Source organism: Pseudorasbora parva, chromosome 17, assembly GCF_024679245.1.
Source record: "Pseudorasbora parva isolate DD20220531a chromosome 17, ASM2467924v1, whole genome shotgun sequence".
NCBI lineage: Eukaryota > Metazoa > Chordata > Actinopteri > Cypriniformes > Gobionidae > Pseudorasbora > Pseudorasbora parva.
The window spans coordinates 5,451,425-5,469,386 of NC_090188.1; the positions used below are offsets into that span (position 1 = coordinate 5,451,425).

At 38.2% G+C, this 17,962-nt stretch overlaps 1 protein-coding gene across 2 annotated transcripts in view; it reads right to left on the minus strand.

Annotated features, from left to right (window-relative positions):
• The window catches only part of anapc1 (anaphase promoting complex subunit 1), a 96,212-nt gene that overhangs the window by 33,881 nt on the left and 44,369 nt on the right, over window positions 1-17,962 (minus strand). For both annotated transcript variants that reach the window (XM_067420623.1, XM_067420622.1), the window contains exons 25-32: window positions 16,038-16,216; window positions 15,005-15,231; window positions 11,656-11,774; window positions 10,749-11,020; window positions 5,207-5,441; window positions 5,007-5,098; window positions 1,358-1,492; window positions 838-920 (exon numbers count right to left, since the gene is read on the minus strand). In XM_067420623.1, coding sequence (XP_067276724.1) covers window positions 838-920; window positions 1,358-1,492; window positions 5,007-5,098; window positions 5,207-5,441; window positions 10,749-11,020; window positions 11,656-11,774; window positions 15,005-15,231; window positions 16,038-16,216 — 1,342 coding nt within the window. The remainder of the gene's footprint in view (window positions 1-837; window positions 921-1,357; window positions 1,493-5,006; window positions 5,099-5,206; window positions 5,442-10,748; window positions 11,021-11,655; window positions 11,775-15,004; window positions 15,232-16,037; window positions 16,217-17,962) is intronic.

Sequence of the window (17,962 nt, forward strand, 5' to 3'; positions counted from 1 at the left end):
CAGCCAGAGAAGATCCCGTGGAGCACCGAGGCGGAGGCGGCGTTCCACCGCATCAAGACGGCGCTCACCTCGGCCCCTGTCCTACGAGCACCCGACTTCAATAGCCCCTTCCTGCTGCAGACGGACGCCTCCGACACCGGGTTGGGAGCAGTACTCTCCCAGGTCACCGACGGTGAGGAACACCCGGTGCTCTACATCAGCCGAAAGCTGACCCCAGCAGAACAGCGCTACGCAACCGTGGAACGGGAGCCGTTGGCCGTCAAGTGGGAAAATATATATATGATATATATAGACATATATATGATCGCACCGGTTTGGCCTTACCAGATGGAAGTAATAGCGGATGGGAACACTAGATGAGATCTGTCTGGATATGAGGTAAAAACAAAAAACAAATACTGTTCAGTTTCTCACAGAAACTGATTGGTTCGTGTCTTAAGACATCAATGTGTCATCACGAGCAGCAGTTTTTGTGCGTGTTGTCTAAGCATGTTTTTTTTTAACCCATTCACATGCATTTCGATTGGAAGATTGCAATGGTTGAAGTGAAAAATCTTCATTTGTGTTCTACTCAAGAAACAAAGACACCTACATCTTGGATGCACTGGGGGTAAGCAGATAAACATCACATTTTCGGGTGAACTATCCCTTTAATATGACCCCTTTAACAACGTCTTTACTACCTTTCTGGACCTTAAAAGTTGCAATGACGTTGCTGTCTATGGTGCAGGAATGCAAACACATGTATGGTCAAAAAAGAGAGGTAACCCTTTAATTGTAAAGATTTGGTTCTTTGTTAGAAATGAAACTTTAGTGAGTGGAAAAAAAACAACTCGCCTATTATTTGTTTTCAGGTAAATCATGGCTAGAGCAAGTGTTGCACCAGGACAGGTCACGTCCACATTGATAGTGTCACCCTCCTAATAAAAAGAGTTACATTTAGTGTGTTGCCTTTTGAATATTATTTCATAATGCAGTGCAAGTTCAGCATACTACAAAACCATTAAATTACATTTAATTGTTAAATATAATGAAAAATGCAAAATGTAAATAAAAACAAATAGATGGTATTTCAAACATTATTTATATCTATTATTCATCTATCATTTTAATAGTACATCATTTGTGTGCATAAAAACATACTTATGGGTAATCCACACCAATAATGTGCTTTCATCAGTTATACACATTTATTTTAATCTCATTCTATTTTAAGTCTACTTCCCTTAAATTGAAATTACAATTCTACATATTTTTTGCAAACTCAAATTTCATGCATTATGCATAAATATATATACAGAGGATCCATGAAAATGCATGAATATTATATAGATATAGAACATATTCATGACTCCACCTTGATCTGATAGCTGGGAGACTTGTGTTTCTCTCTGTTGATGCCAGCATGAGTGCGCCGATGACCTCCAACCATATACTGATAGAGTTGCTCGGGCACGTTCAGGTCGGTCATCCCGATCAGGTTACTGCCGTGCTGCAGAAAAGTAGAGAGCAAACAGCTAGGTAAGCGTGGGAATGACTCTTGTTCCCATCCTCATAGATGCACATTGCAAGCAGTTTCTAATGAACGCTACATTAAATAGTCAACTCCATCATCACTTTCATAGTGCAATACCACACAGACTAAAGGCCCGTTCACATCAAGGACGATAACTATAACCATTAGGAATGCACTGATGTATCAGCCAATAATTGTAACACCTGATAAAAGCAATCATTTTCACTATTGGCTGATTGTTTAAAAAATAGCCGATGATCAAGGCTGATTACATCCTGTCAATCAAAAGGGGGTTGAAAACGAGTCAGACTGCAGCTCATTGTGGCCCTCATTTATCAATCTTGCGTAGAAACAGTCGTATACGGTGGTGTAAGATTATGCTTACACTTCTCTCATCGCCTGATTTATGAAACTGTGCGCACCTCTGCAATCCAGGTGTATGCAATACTTGCCCTTGATAAATGCAGTGGCTGAAAACGATCTCATTAGCATAACACGCCCCTATATATTCATGTCTCCGCCTCACGCCCTCATTTTACGCCATGGACACACGGAAGATGGCAAAGAAGCGAAACTTCTCCGACGTGGAGATCGGGCGCGTCTCGATCATCTCACTAGTCCACTAGTCAGGGCACTGATTAGGACATAAGTCAATGGACTGACTCCCTGATCAGTGCCCTGACTACTGAACTAGTGAGATGATTGAGACGCGCCCATCGAGACCATCCCCAGGGAAGTGGAAAAAAAACTAAATTGTTTTATTTGGGAGTTTAAAGAGTGGGATCAAAGGCACCCACAAAAACAAAATATGGACCCAAATTATGAGTACTGTTAATAGTGTGGAGGTTGTGAAGCGCACTCCAGCAGTTTAAATAGCTGTTTGGATGATAAATTACCATCACAATGCATTATTTTACAGCACGTTTTGAAACAATTAGCATTTAATTTCGTATCACGGCATGTATTGGGGTGTACGACAGTGATGATGTGATGTGGAGTAGCCTACCATTCATTCACATTAATAATTGCATGACAATTTGTAAGATTCTTTTTATTATTATTATTTTTATTATTAATGACACTTTTTGTTATTTAGAAGACTAATGCAGTTATTATTTATTTTATTATTATTATTTAAAAGAAAAAGAATGTAATTTTTATTATTTTGTCAGTCTGAATTATTCAGTCCCAGTCAGTGCGCAGCTGGGCACAGGCTCGCAACTGGAGGAATACATGCCTCAAAGGCTTTGGTAGCCTATAGTCACACAAATTAAACATTGAAGTCTACGTTGCACAAAAATAAACACTGAAGTTTATAATTACTATGTTGTTGTTGTTGTTTACAGTGGGTCATAATATAGCATATCTTTGTCAATGCGTTTTGTGGTGTTAGGAATTGTTTTTCTGCACATTTTCGCACTAACTCAAACGTGCGTACACCACCTCCTGAGCTGGCTTAGGATTTGAGCGTGCCGTACGCCAACGTCCATATTAATAAATCTCAAAGTCACCGTGGGTTTGGGTGTACGCAAGGTGTATGCTGAAAATTTGGTGTACGCACTTTTGATAAATGAGGGCCATTGTGTGTGAAGAAAATGTCTTGTGTTGAATTTAAGGCTGTTGAAGTTAACGTGACAAGCATTAAAAGTCATAAAAATAGCAACATAAAAGCAGGATGTACATGACCCTTTGAATCACACATAGCTTAAGCAAGGATTGCAGATCCGCGTCTTTTTTCCAGCACCAAACATCATTTGGAGCGCACTTATTATCCAATAAGCGCAAAGAGCTTTGTTACGTCTGAATAGAAACTAAGTCTCAGCTTTTAAACTCTGTCCATTTTATCACAAAAGTCAAACAATAAATGAGTTTTGACGCTGTAGCGTCTCAGTTCAAGCAGCAACGCAGAACCTTTCCTTCCACTTTACTACAAATTATAGTATGCAAAAACATGCATGAACATCAAACTGTACTTTTAAAGATACAGTACAACTTACAGAAATGTATGATATCTCATGTAGGGATGTGCAAGACTTCAACAAGCCAATAAAAGATACTGCTTTTGGTCGACTTGAAAAACTAGTCATACATTACATTGTTTGCCCATTTAATGTTTTGCTTTCGAGGTTGATGTTACATCAATATATGTGTATATCTGGGACAGAAAACGAAATCCTTTCATTTTACCTCAGATTTGGCATGTGAATATGTATGTTGGTTTTGTCTGTGCCACTCTTGGCGGGTTTAGAGAAAGATGAGCAAGGTGAGGGAGTATTTTGAAAGCCTACACAAAATCTTTCCATTTTTTTCTGTGTCATGTAAAACTAGCATAGAATAATTATGCTTGCTTATAGGCTTGATACTCTACCGGTTATGTGGAGCAATGCATTATACAATTTCATTGAAACTTTTCTGTTTAAAACGTTTATGAAATTAGACGTTGCGCACATCCCTAGTCTTGTGGAATCACTCAATCAACTTTCAACCACGAAAAGACATCAATAAAACAGCTTGTGACGAATGTCACGTAACTTTACATTTACCTCAGGAAAGATATCCAATGTTCAAAGTTAGCTATAAAAAACACTAGAGAGCTTATTTACTGTTAATGTACGTTTGAATACATTTGTACTGAAGACAAGCGTTTATTAAAACTACCTGATGTGCAACTGAGTTGTACATTAACACTTCAGTTTTTATTTAAGTGTATTTATATCGAAAAATAGAAATAGTTTGGGCTCTGTTGTTAATTTTACCCTCTAATATTAAAGTATTGTACCAAATGAGAGGGTTCCCTATATAGTTCAAAGCATTACTTGGGAGAAAATGTCCTTGTTTTTTTTTTCAGAATCCATCCTGCTTTAAGTTCGAATATACAGAATGATATTGTCCACTTGTGCGGTGGCTAATATAGTTATTATTTATTAATAATGATGTGTAAATGAGCCTTAAGACTGCTCTACCAAACAAAGACAACAATAATGTCACTAACATAATGTCACCAACATCTTTTCATAAGCTATGTGCAATGCTGTACATGTTATATTCACTTAATAAGAGTGATAACTGTGTGTGTGTGTGTGTGTGTGTGTACATGTTATATTCACTTAATAAGAGTGATAACTGTGTGTGTGTGTGTGTGTGTGTGTGTATATGTATATATATATGTATATATATATATATATATATATATATATATATATATATATATATATATATATATATACACACACATACATATACATACACATACACATACACACATAATCACTCATTTAACGGTCAAATCAGTTTTTACTCTGTGTACCTTGGCACAATTGTCTGTATTTATTGTACTTTTCAGAAACATAAACACAATGAACAATTGAAGAATATAACGATAGTGTGCATTAATTTTAGTTGGGGAAAATGTATATATTTTTTGGACCACTGTGTTCCTCCAAACTGGTTTCTGTTGTTGGAATTCAGGAAATGCTTTGGAAACACTCACCCCAAGGCAGACCATACCAAGCGCCAATCCTGCTGCTAAAGAGTAGGACTCCCTATCCGTACAGTACTCCATCTCAGGACCAGGTGGACGTCCTTGAGAAGGACATGAAACTTAATATTCAATCATGAATGAGCACAAATGAGAACAATAGCTCATTTTATTTCATGTGAAACCCAGAAAACACAAACACACACACTAACCGATCTCTGCCAGCAGCACCTCCGCATTGTGCCGGTGACCGGTGCCCTGGTAAACCAGACCGATGCCGACCACAGCAGCCACTTGCACGCTATGAGGCACGTCCAGCTCGGTGGAGGTGGGCGGCAGCAGCGCGGGAATGTGGATGCTTAGCAGACGGGTGATGGACATGTCCATAGTACCCAGTTTAGCAGCAGAAACACCCAACAGCAGCCCAATACTTGTCATTTCATGACCCTGAGTCAGAGAAGACAAGATAGAACCATGTTATAATACAGCCCAAATAAGCCCAAATGATAATACATTTTATTTATTATTAATATTAAAAAAACATAAAAAGATAAAATATGTTGTTTTATATGATATTTATTATACATATACGCACATACATATACACATATGTATTGAAGGGGGGAGTGGGCTGACACCCTTGCCTCTTCATCATATGCATCTTCATAATATGCATCTTATCCTTTTGAATGATTTTTAATAACCTCATGAATTAAATAATCAGTTATTATCCTTTCAAAATAATGAATTAATTTTATGTGATCATTAATACATTTAACTATTATTTAATATGATTTTGACTCTATGTCTGCTGTATGGTGTCTAATTTCCAGAGACGGTCTGACAAAGACAGTCTGACCCCTATCTATGTGCCCTGACATAGATAGCCTGACCTCTATCTCTGGGTCCTGACCAACAGGGCCTTGGAGAGAAAGTTAGAACTTCCAAGAGGTGAATCCTGCCTGTTGTTAGTAACCCCAGGACAGGAAGGGGTGGGAGGATTTGAATCTCCCAATTTTGATTTCTTCCCATTTATATAGTGTGATTTTTCCCATTGATAGAAGTACATTTTTGTCTTTATATTTCTTTATAGAATGAGGTAGATGATATTAGTCATACTTTTCTTTCTGGAGATTGTTTGTCATGTGGTGTTGATATCTTGTCCTGTTGATAAGCTCACTGCTGCGCTAACCTTGGAGGAGAGATGTGCCCTAGAGTCTTGTGTGTGTGTGTGTTACATGTTCTGTGCAGGTCTATGGAATGGATTAGACCGCTTTTCTCACACCCTAGACCTCTTGGCGTCTTTCTAGGACTCCCCTGAAGTCAACACTACCCCAATCTTGGGATTGTCTGATGTATACATCCTGATTAACAACAACATCTCCTATCTATTCTCGCGTAACACATTGTTTAGACTTTATGCCAATCAGTAATATTCCACGTGTTTGTAATGATGTAAATCATGCCCTTGAAATTGGTATAACTGGTGTGGTCATTTTGTGTAGAGGAGAGTCTGGCCTGACACCGCCCTGAGAGACTCTGAAGCTGACTCTACTGATGAAACTGCAAACTATTCTTCAGTAAAATTCTCTCCGATGATTGAACATCCTGACTCCTGGTCTTCATTTCGCATATCTGGTCTATGGGTCAAAACTGTAACCCCTAACAGTATATATGTATGTAATGTAAGAATGTATACATGTATGTACAGTGAGGAAAAATAAGTATTTGAATACCCTGCTATTTTGCAAGTTCTCCCACTTGAAAATCATGTAGGGGTCTGAAATTGTCATCGTAGGTACATGTTCACTGTGAGAGACATAATCTAAATTAAAAAAAATCCAGAAATCACAATATATGATTTTTTTAAACTATTTAATTGTATGAAACAGCTGCAAATAAGTATTTGAACACCTGAGAAAAATCAATATTAATATTTGGTACAGTAGCCTTTGTTTGCAATTACAGAGGTCAAAGGTTTCCTGTAGTTTTTCACCAGGTTTGCACACACTGCAGGAGGGATTTTGGCCCACTCTTCCACACAGATCCTCTCGAGATCAGTCAGGCCTGTTGCCGAGAAACACAGAGTTTGAGCTCCCTCCAAAGATTATCTAATGGGTTTAGGTCTGGAGACTGGCTAGGCCACGCCAGAACCTTGATATGCTTCTTACTGAGCCACTCCTTGGTTATCCTGGCTGTGCCATTGTCATGTTGGAAGACCCTGCCTCAACCCATCTTCAATGCTCTAACTAAGGGAAGGAGGTTGTTCCCCAAAATCTTGGCCCCGATCATCCTCTCCTTAATACAGTGCAGTCACCCTGTCCCATGTGCAGAAAAACACCCCTAAAGCATGATGCTGCAACCCCATGCTTCACAGTAGGGATGGTGTTATTGGGATGGTACTCATAATTTTTCTTCCTCCAAACATGTTTAGTGAAATTATGACCAAAAAGTTATATTTTGGTCTGATCTGACCACATGACTTTCACCCATGATCCTCTGGATCATCCAAATGGTCATTGGCAAACTTAAGACGGGCCTGGTTTAAGCAGGGGAACCTTCCGTGCCATGCATGATTTCAAACCATGACGTCTTAGTGTATTACCAACAGTAACCTTGGAAAAGGTGCTCCCAGCTCTTTTCAGGTCATTGACTAGCTCCTCTCGTGTAGTTCTGGGCTGATTTCTCACCTTTCTTAGGATCATTACGATCCCACGAGGTGAGATCTTGGTGGACAATTTTGTCTCTAGTGTCTTTGGACAGCTCTTTGGTCTTGGTCATGTTAGTACTTGGATTCTTACTGATTGTATGGGGTGGACAGGTGTCTTTATGCAGCTAACAACCTCAAACAGGTGCATCTAATTTAGGATAATAAATGGAGTGGAGTTGGACATTTTAAAGGCAGACTAACAGGTCTTTGAGGGTCAGAATTCTAGCAGATAGAAATGTGTTCAAATACTTATATGCAGCTGTATAAATAGTATAAATAGCTGTGTAAATAAATAGTTTAAAAAATCATATATTGTGATTTCTGGATTTTTTAAAGATTATGTCTCTCACAATGGACATACACCTATGATGACAATTTCAGACCCCTCCGTGATTTCCAAGTGGGAGAACTTGCAAAATAGCAGGGTGTTCAAATACTTATTTTACTCACGGTGTGTGTGTGTGTGTGTGTGTGTGTGAGAGAGAGACACTTTTGCAGTGAGCTATGCATCCTTGGGACTTACATTAGCACTTTATTCATTCATTAAAATCACTCATTCATTAATTTTTACATTTGCATGAAGTACAACAGGATGTTTTTCTGACAGATTCTTGTAAAACAGGCAGGAGTACTATCAGAGACTAGAAAGCCTGGCCGCAGATTTCAGAGAGCGGGCAGTGTAAACACCAAACTAGCTATAGGCTCGATATAGCTTATAGATTACAGATATGCTCAGCGACCACAGAAAGTATCAACAAAGCCTGGCCTGACTGGAAATGAGAGAGCAGCACACGTTACTGCCCTGTGAACTGTCAGAATGAAACTCAGCTCTACGTTCGACTTTCATGTGAGAAAAACAACAGGATGAGAGCAAAAACCCCAGAAAACATGCAAACCTGACAGCTCCAATGTTAAAATGGCGAGATAAGAGAATTAGAGGAGGAGGAGGAGGATGAAGAGATCTTTGGTTTTCAGGAAGAGCCTCTACGATCTATAGGTCCATTAGCAGGAGAAATGCAAAAAAAAGAGAAATAAATCCAACCAAGTGCGGCCCACTTCAAGGCTACTTCATCACAGTGTGTCCAATTCTCATTAAGCAAAACTTTACTTTTTAAATAACTTCTTTAATTCCATTGAAAGCCATTAAGCTAAATTGGTCTTGTTTTGTTGTCCTGAATAACCACTAGAATGAACATCGCCCGCAACTCCTGATTCCCACATAGATCTCCATTATAGATAAGCGCAGGTGACTCATGTAATCTAAGGTGAATCATCCTGTTAGTTACACATAAATGTTTGGATTCGTCACATGCTACACGGTCAATCTTTGGTAAACATCTGCTGATGTCTTACAGGTGGTCATAGTAGATGTGTGTTACATTTGCATAAATACGCAGGTGTATATTTAAAAAAACAGGGCCGTAGGGCAGATCTGAAACTTGCCGATGGATAATACGCAAATTTTTAAGATGTAAATGAATTACAAGACAATAGCTACGTTTACATGGATGCCTTTTGCGTCAATCGGAATGAAATCATTCTGATTGATGAATCCTATGTACGCAAATCAGACTTTATCTTACGTGACGAGCACACTGCACGAATATTGAGTTTCTTGCTGTTGGCACATGCTAACCATCCCCCTACCACAGCTTCTTTTCTTTGTTTTAAAAAGGAGACCTTATATTTATCTATTCCGGGTCTTTATTAGGAGATGACGAGCACACAAAGCTGTGTGCACTGCCTCTAATCAAGCAGTAAAAACGGCCTAAGAGTCCAAAGCGAGACATGGGACATTACATAAGAAGAGTGGAAGTTTAATATTAGGCCTTGTCCACACTAATATGTTTTCGTTTGAAAACACATCTTTTTCCTCTCCGTTTCTCTACAAATCCATCCATACGGAGATGGTGTGTTTGGCATGTGAAACGGAGCTTTTAAAAAATGCTTTCCCAAGTGGATACATTTGAAAATGCAGTTTTCGCATTGTAGTGTGGACTGTGAAAACTGAGGTGTTTGAAAACGATGAGGCATGTTTAGTCATGCGACGCACATTGAACTGATAGCAATACATTTATACCACTATTGTATCTGTAACGTCACTTTCACACTGTTGCTAAAGATGTTACTTTGTACACTATGCATATCATAGTCCTGCAAAGATGACAGAAAATGTACTCACGATTGCTGTCCTGCGGCAACATGAGCCCTTGTGTTTTAGTAATACATACATAATAATGGTAAGTGTATCTTTCCTGTAGCTCAACCAGTAGAGCTTGGCGCTAGCAACGCCAATGTCATGGGTTCAAGCAAGAACTGACAATAATATACAAAAATGTGTACCTTGAATGCAATGCAAGTCGCTTTGGATAAAAGCGTCTGCCAAATGCGTAAATGTAAATGTAAGTGAGTGCGACCTGACGCACGCATCAGTTAATGGTGAGATGTTTTGCTAAATATCCTGCCAGGAGAATAACAAGAGAGCTTGATTATGTCTGTTCCATGTATATCATCTTAGTGAGCTTTTATGAGGGTTTACGTATACACATTATGGTGAATTACTTAGATTGATATGACAGTCATTTATAACACTATATTCAACAACAGCTCGTTCTGTGTCATTCGTCATTGCGCAATTTACTATCAAATTGATTAGAAATGGTGTAAACCAGCCCTTATAATCCGAACTAATTAAAAATTAGATACACTAATTAGATTTGACCAATTAACACTTAACTTTGAAATCCAATTGTGCTACTGGTCAGATTACAATGAGATCAATGTAAACACAGCTAATCTGTTGCACTGTAGCCAAGTGAACTGTTCAAATATAAAGATATCTCCCAGAAAAGGGTGTGGACTCAGGTTTATTATCATTAATATATATATATATGGCCTTGGCAACTAACTAAAATACATTTAAATGGAAGCACTAAAATAAAATAAAAAAAACGTTTTAGTGGCATTATATCCCAATGCCCGTATTTGCCATACGTTTTTTTACTCACAGTATAATAATCGCCCCATCTAAGGCTGTAACTGACCTTGGTGAGGTAGTCATGGATGTTAAGTGTTGCTAGTTTGGTGAGGTGGCCGTTGAGGCCCAGGGCCATGAGGAAGCCAGCATACTCGTTAGCCAGGTCAGCACTTTTGGGTTTGTTGTAAGCAATCCAAGCAGATTCCACCTGGGAAGCAGGGGCGATCTTAAGACCAGCCGCCACTCCATTATGAAAGCTGGGCCAGCTGGTCATGTTGGGCGGCACGTCGATGTTACCGCTGTTCAGGTCCACCATGGCGTTCCTGGGAGGGGCACGACCTGGAGACAACAAAAGAGTTCATTAACTGCATTGCTTGCTGGGTTCAACAATGAAATAAAACGGTGCATTTTACAGTGGGAAAGTGAGTAGTAATTCGCTAGTAAATTACAGAGGAAGTGGTTTATTATACAATGACAAATAAAATCTAATTGATGCAAATAGTTAATAACAATAAAATAAAAAATAAATGCTTTTTTTGCACAGAAATTACCCGTTTAATTTATGCATGACTGATATGGATTTCATCTTTTCTTTTTCTTTTTTACAGTTTATGTTAAAATCCGAATGGATTAAACACTTATATACAATTTAAATATATAACTTTTTGAGAGTGGTTGCAAGGGCTTTGGAATTAGAAGTGGTTACTCAGTAGCCCAAGTTGAAAAAACCCACCCAAATGTCTACATATGAACAATACCACTTCTCCTTGGGAAACATTTTCTCTTTAACTGACAATAATCGTTGAAGATAGCGTGAAAGATATAACGCTGTGGGTGGGAAGGGTCAGATATTTGCAACTTCTGGGCACAGTTACTGCCAACGAAATTCAACAAGGCTCTTAAAAACAGTTTTGCTAGTGCTGTAAAACTATTCAAAAAGCTTCAAAAACATGGGCGGTGGTTTATGAGAGTACCAGTCAGGTTGAGTTTGGGCACAGGGAGTGGTTCGGTTGGCACAGGGTGGTATGAGAAGAGTGTGAAGAGTCCTCGTCCCACTGGAAGAGACATGGTGCGCTGGCACAACTGTAGCAGTCTGCAACAAAAGTAAAGAGCAATTATGATCATTTTTTTACGTTTACAGAAGGACTCTATATTTTGCCATTCTTTTTTTTTCTTCAATAAATCAGTATAGTGGTCAACCTTTACATCTATCTGTGGGTTTTGCAAATATATTTCACCAATGAAAAGTATTAAAAAAAGAGCTTGTGACTAAACCTCATAACTTCATTGGATCCTCAAACTGTCGGTACAACCTCAAAATCTGCTTGCTTGTAAGGCAAGGGTAAATCAACTGTTCTTTGAATAAGTACTTTTACTCAAGAAACACTATATATAGTATATAAAGGATAATGTTTTATGTATTTGAGGATTGAAGAAGAGTGCATGCAAGAAAATTAACTAAATGATTCATTTAGTTAATCTTACATGAGTTACTTTTAATCCATTTTGTTTAGGACATGTATTGTATGCGTGTAAATCAATATTTTTATTATTGTATGTACTGAAAACAGACACTGCCTTTAATGTTACTCAATATATGATGGTTTTGACAGAAGGATTAGAGGAGCGCAACAAAATAATTCCTTCTAGAGAATGTTAATGGTTTAAGAATGTAAGGAGACGAACTGAAGGTTTCAAGCAGGTCCCTGCCCAACGGAGGCTATGGCATATTGTTGCAAGTTATCTGAGGCACTCAAATACAAGGCCTCGGATAACTACCTACCCCCTACTTCCATCATACTTTTGGTAGAAGACTCAGATATACTGCCTCTTTTATCTCTTTTTTTGTCTCTTTCTCACGCTTCAAGTTTTAATCTGCAAATGCTGCGAGAAACAACATGTGAATAATGCTTCTTTGTGTAGTCAAGGTCAGTAGGCCTGGGAAGAGTCTAGGGATTTAGATAATATGATTATTTACTTATGTCAGGTGGGAATATTATGGGATGTTGAGGAACACCAATGTGGATGAAGATGAACCAGAAAGTGTACACATATGATAAAAGGTAAGAAGTAAGAGGCCTTACGATAATCTGTTTATAATTTAACTTGCATGCTATAGACTCATTCAGGTATTTTCAATTCCGCAATTTTGTCAAAACTAACTTCCCCAGTTTCCCAATCTCAATTACCAGAAAAATATCTGCTTGAGAATTTATTGTCAGCCTCTACAGGTGGTAGTCGGATAACCTCTATCTACACTATGTTACTTTTATCTACTACATCCTCTCTCTCTCTCCTGTTTGAAGATAACTTAGGAGAATGAGTTATGAGAAGAAGTCTGAGGCCCTTGCTAAAGTGAATTCTACCTCTGTATGTGCTCGGCTAAGTCTCATTCAGCTTAAAGTATTTCATCGAATTCATCTGACCAAAGCTAGACTTCAGAAATTGTTCCCAGAAACAGAGACCCAGAAACTCCTCCTCTCCCACTGATCACACCCATACATTCTTTAGCTGCCCAAAACTGGCTCATAATGGGCTTCTTTTTTTTACATTCATGTCAAATGACTTCTCTGCACAGTAACCTATACAGGGCTTGACATTAAGCATGGTCATGTGCTTGTCCTTCGGACAAGTAAATCGTTCATTCACTTGTCTGAGTAAAAAAATGTGCTTGTCCGGAGAAAAGTATTAAAAAATATTTTTTAATTTTGTGTGTGTTGTAACTATAATTTATTCTGAAGCAATATTCTCACCAGTGTTCAATCAGCTTTGAATGTTAATGTTATTTAAGTCTGCATATTTGTGAATTGTTTTGTTTTTATTGAATCATTTCAAATTTGTGATATTTTTACCTTTTATAAAGGGCATTTCCCCCCTAATCTTATTAAATATGGGCTATGCTTCAGGTTTCATTTTATATTGTTAAATTTGATCAATACATTAAATTAAGACACTAAAAGGGCTTTTAACAATAAAATTAAATAATTTACAATGAAAAATTACAACTGCTTTAAATAATGTTTTGAGATATGTAGTTTTGAATAGACACATAAGAAATGTTGGAAAGTATGTTTAAACATGAAACTAAACCTCCAGTAGGTGGCAGTAGGTCAGCCATTGAGTCGTTCATTCAAACACTGAATCGTTCAGTAACACACTTGTTGCTGTGAGACGCGTTACGGTTCTGCTGTGTGTGAACGATTTTCGCTGCTAAAATCGAACAAAAGCACTCAATATTGCACCTAAAATGTAAGTGACTTTAAGTGAATGTAAATGTAAGTGAATGTTAATTATTTGTTTATGAAACTTTCATATGAATCAGTGTCATTTTCAGTCGTGATGGTATTCAGGAAACAGCTTAAACGCTCTAGTGTTGTAATTTCTCCTCGAGAGGCTGCACGAGCGTCAACAGCGCGACCTTGTTATCCGACCAGTTCATTATATATTATAATCCACCACTATCGATTGCCACTTACACTAAATATGCACAATCATTCTTGCATTTTGGCGATTCGCTAGTTATTTTTGGTTTTAATCAGGCTCTTGTCCATCGGGCAAGTACAATTATTTTTCACTTGTCCCTTCAAAAAATCCACTTGTTAATGTCAAGCGTTAATGTCGAGCCCTACTATAGTTGCCATCTTTGGCGTGTCTCACTCGTCATCTATCACAAGACAGAAAGCAGAGGTTATCGCTTTCGCTTCTCTTATTGCTAGAAGGTGGATCTTGTTGCATTGCAAGTGTCCAAACCCACCCCCCAACTAACTCTTGGTTAAAGGATCCAATGTCATTACTTTCACTAGAAATACTAAAATACACTACTCTGGGCTCAACTGATGAATTTGATAAAACTTGGAAACCTATTCTAAATCTTTAAGCCTCTGTGTTCTCACTATATTTTAACTATATATATCATGGGGGTGCAAACATTCATTTTTTTAACAGGTGTATGTGTGCATAAGCTTTGGGTATATGTCTGTACGTATATGTGCATATGCATATGTTCAAATTATTTGCAATTAACGATTTTTCATCTACGTACTTTTTATAAAAATCGTATTTTTCTTTTCTTTCTTTCTTTTTTTTTCGGGATGGGGGTGGTTATTCTGTTGTTGTTTTTTTTCTTTCTTTCCTCATTCAGTTACAAGTGGGGAAAGGAATGTGTAAAAAGAAAAAAGTGCTACAAAAAAAAAATATATATATATATATTCGAATACCAAAACTGAATATCGAATACAAACCCACCGAACGAACGAATATTCTGATACAGCTCTACTTTATTTTTAAGAGTGTACAGGACATTATTTTCAAGAGTATGCTCACTTGTTCTCTTTCTCTTCAATGTACTCATGGTCACTGACTTCAGGCAGGTGGGGCACATTGACTCGGACAGGTCTGGAGCTCTGGAGTAGACGCCGGACCTCCTGCACCCTCAGATCCTGACTCCAGATCAGCCCTGTCACCTCCGGGCGTAAGTCTGTCATACCGTCCTCCTCCTCATCGGCATCGCTGGTCACTGGCGGCTCAAGCATTACGTTCAGACCGACAGTCTAGGGCAAACACAAACACACTGAATATACAATGAAAGCACGTTGTTTAATTCTTTCCAATGCAGGATTAACTTCAGATCAGAATTACAGTAATTACACAGTCTAAATTTAGAAAATACCAGTCTTAAATACCATATTCATGTCTTCAGCCCAATTCAGAGAGTAGTTGTTTTAACTGGTGACGTAAGTTACTTTCAGCCCTGCCACTACCCAGGAGACAACAATTCAAAATTGTTTTTGAAATCCAAATATGGTTTTAAAAATGCTACGTTTGACCCCTGCTACGTGTCCTAGGGTTTCTATTTGATGCTTCGCATGATAATAAATATGCAAGTACGTAGACACGAATAATACGTCTAATTTTTTATTTAAAAGAAAAAGAAAGCACCTTCAACAGTTAAAGATAGATAGGCACCTTAGTGTATTTTGTATATTACTATTGATAGTATCTTATTATAGGATAGTTTACATTTGATCTAATAATAAACAGTGTTGTTACTGTTAACTAAATCTATTAAAAATCTTTTTTTGTGTGTGAAATACAGCTGAACTAAAATAAAACATTATATGAGTAAAAAAAAGTTCCAAATTAAAATAAAACTGAAAATATTTAAACGAAAGCTATTAATATTTTCACTTACATATTACAATAGTGTATAAATAATACTAAAGTAACACTAATAATAAATCAATGCCTAAAATACAGGTCAGCAGTGGAGTTCAGAACTAAATGTGTTGCCATGCATGTACAGCTCTGACCAAACAAAGCAAGATCTTGTTTCTTTACATATGATTCACTTTCTTACCGATTTACGATTGGCTAGGGTGACTTTGTGAGCTTGCTTGGTTAGGTCCTGTCGCCCAATCAGAGCGCAGACCTCCTCTGACCAATCAGAGCACGGGTGTTCTCTGCACTGGTAGATGGCATCTCTGATTGGCAGAGCCACACCAAACGGAACTGACTCCAGATCCTTCAATGTAAATCCTGAGAGAAAAAACAAAGCATGCAAAGGAGTGTATAATCACATGGCCCTCGTGACAAGCTTCAAATATAACTAAGCTTACGTAAACTAAGGTAAACCAACAAACGCTGCAGGATCTGAGAAGGTTGATTTTGACAAGACACCACATTCTGGGCTAAACACAATATAAGTTTAGGGGCTTTAATAACATAGCATGTATTACATACGTAAATGCTAATGCTAAATACCCAATTTCACTTTTACATGTTAATGTTTTCTGAAATGTGCCAGAATGGAAGTACACACTGATGATTTCAGTGTGCAGGAAAACATCTATAGTCTAGTATAGTTAAAAAAGAATTGTTGGCATGTTTATAGCTAGCTTACATTAACAATCAAAGCTTGACATTAATGTTTTTGCTCACCAGCTACTGTGGCAAGTGGTTTTCCTAAGTTACTAGCCACTCAGCATTTCACTAGCCACAATTTTGACATTGATACCATGGAGGAAAAAATATTTTTAATAATATCTATTAATTTGGCAGCAGGTTTATTAGGCTGTTGTCACTTACCTGATGCACGGATCCATTATACTAATACACGTTTTCTTTCACATCTGTTTACGTTCACTTAAAACAGAACTGACCGTGATTACATGAATACTCGCCAAGACCAGCTGTTTGACATTATTTTGTGTGTATTTGACTTAAGCACAATATGCACTAAAAATAAATCAGTTTAGTCCTGAGAGGCGACTTCATTTGCGCCTCTATGGAATATGGATGTGAGCACAAAATCTGTGTGAATGAATAAAAATAATGTACAATACACACAATCCCACACGGAAGTTCAAGCCCTGTCACACCAACAATATTCATCCGGAGCAAATGAAGCAAGTGAGTGAGTGGAGGCGGGTTTGTGTGTCACTTGCTGTCGGAGAGATGATACATAGAGAAAGAGACACTGGTGTTGTGTGTCTATTCTGTGAAAAATGAGCATTGGAAGCATTTCTGTATTGACATATCGAAAAAATCTATATTTTTGACAACACTAAATTGCACTTGATTCAAATGCCTTTTTAAGGGTGCGTTCACACTTGTCATGTTTGGTTCGACTAAAACGAACCCTGGTGCGACTGCTCGTTTAGTCCGGTTCATTTGAACATATGTGAACGCTGCCATCCGAACCCTGGTGCGCACCAAACAAGCGGACCGAGACCGCTAAAAAGATGGGTCTCGGACCGCTTCCAAACGAAACGAACTCGGTTCGATTGATATATGAACGCAACACGGACCAAAGACATGTAAAGGACCAAAAACCGGACGTAAAGTCACAAGATGTGACGCATAGTCAACTGATTTGACAACGCGGAAAGATCGGTGTATCCAAAATGAGTAACGTTAACGTTAGAGGGCAAACATGGAGCAACGAGGAGGTGCCTAATCAATATTTTGTCAGACGGGCATGTTTTGAAAATGCTAGAAAAAACGCAAAAAAAGCATACCTAGTTCTTCTCATCAAAGGACCTGTCTTGCCCATTAGCAGGGACAGACGACAGAACGTCCGTCTCTTTTCTGCGCAACGGAGGAATGTTGAATGTTCGGTAAACAAGCTCCTACGTCATATAAGCCGACCAATCAGGTTGTGACCGTATCCCTATGCCTTTGGTTCGGTAACTTTAGGTTCGCTGTTAAAAATGCCAGTGTGAACACTAAGTGGACCAGGACTATATGTTTTGTTTTTGTTTTTTGGTCCGGACCAAACGAACC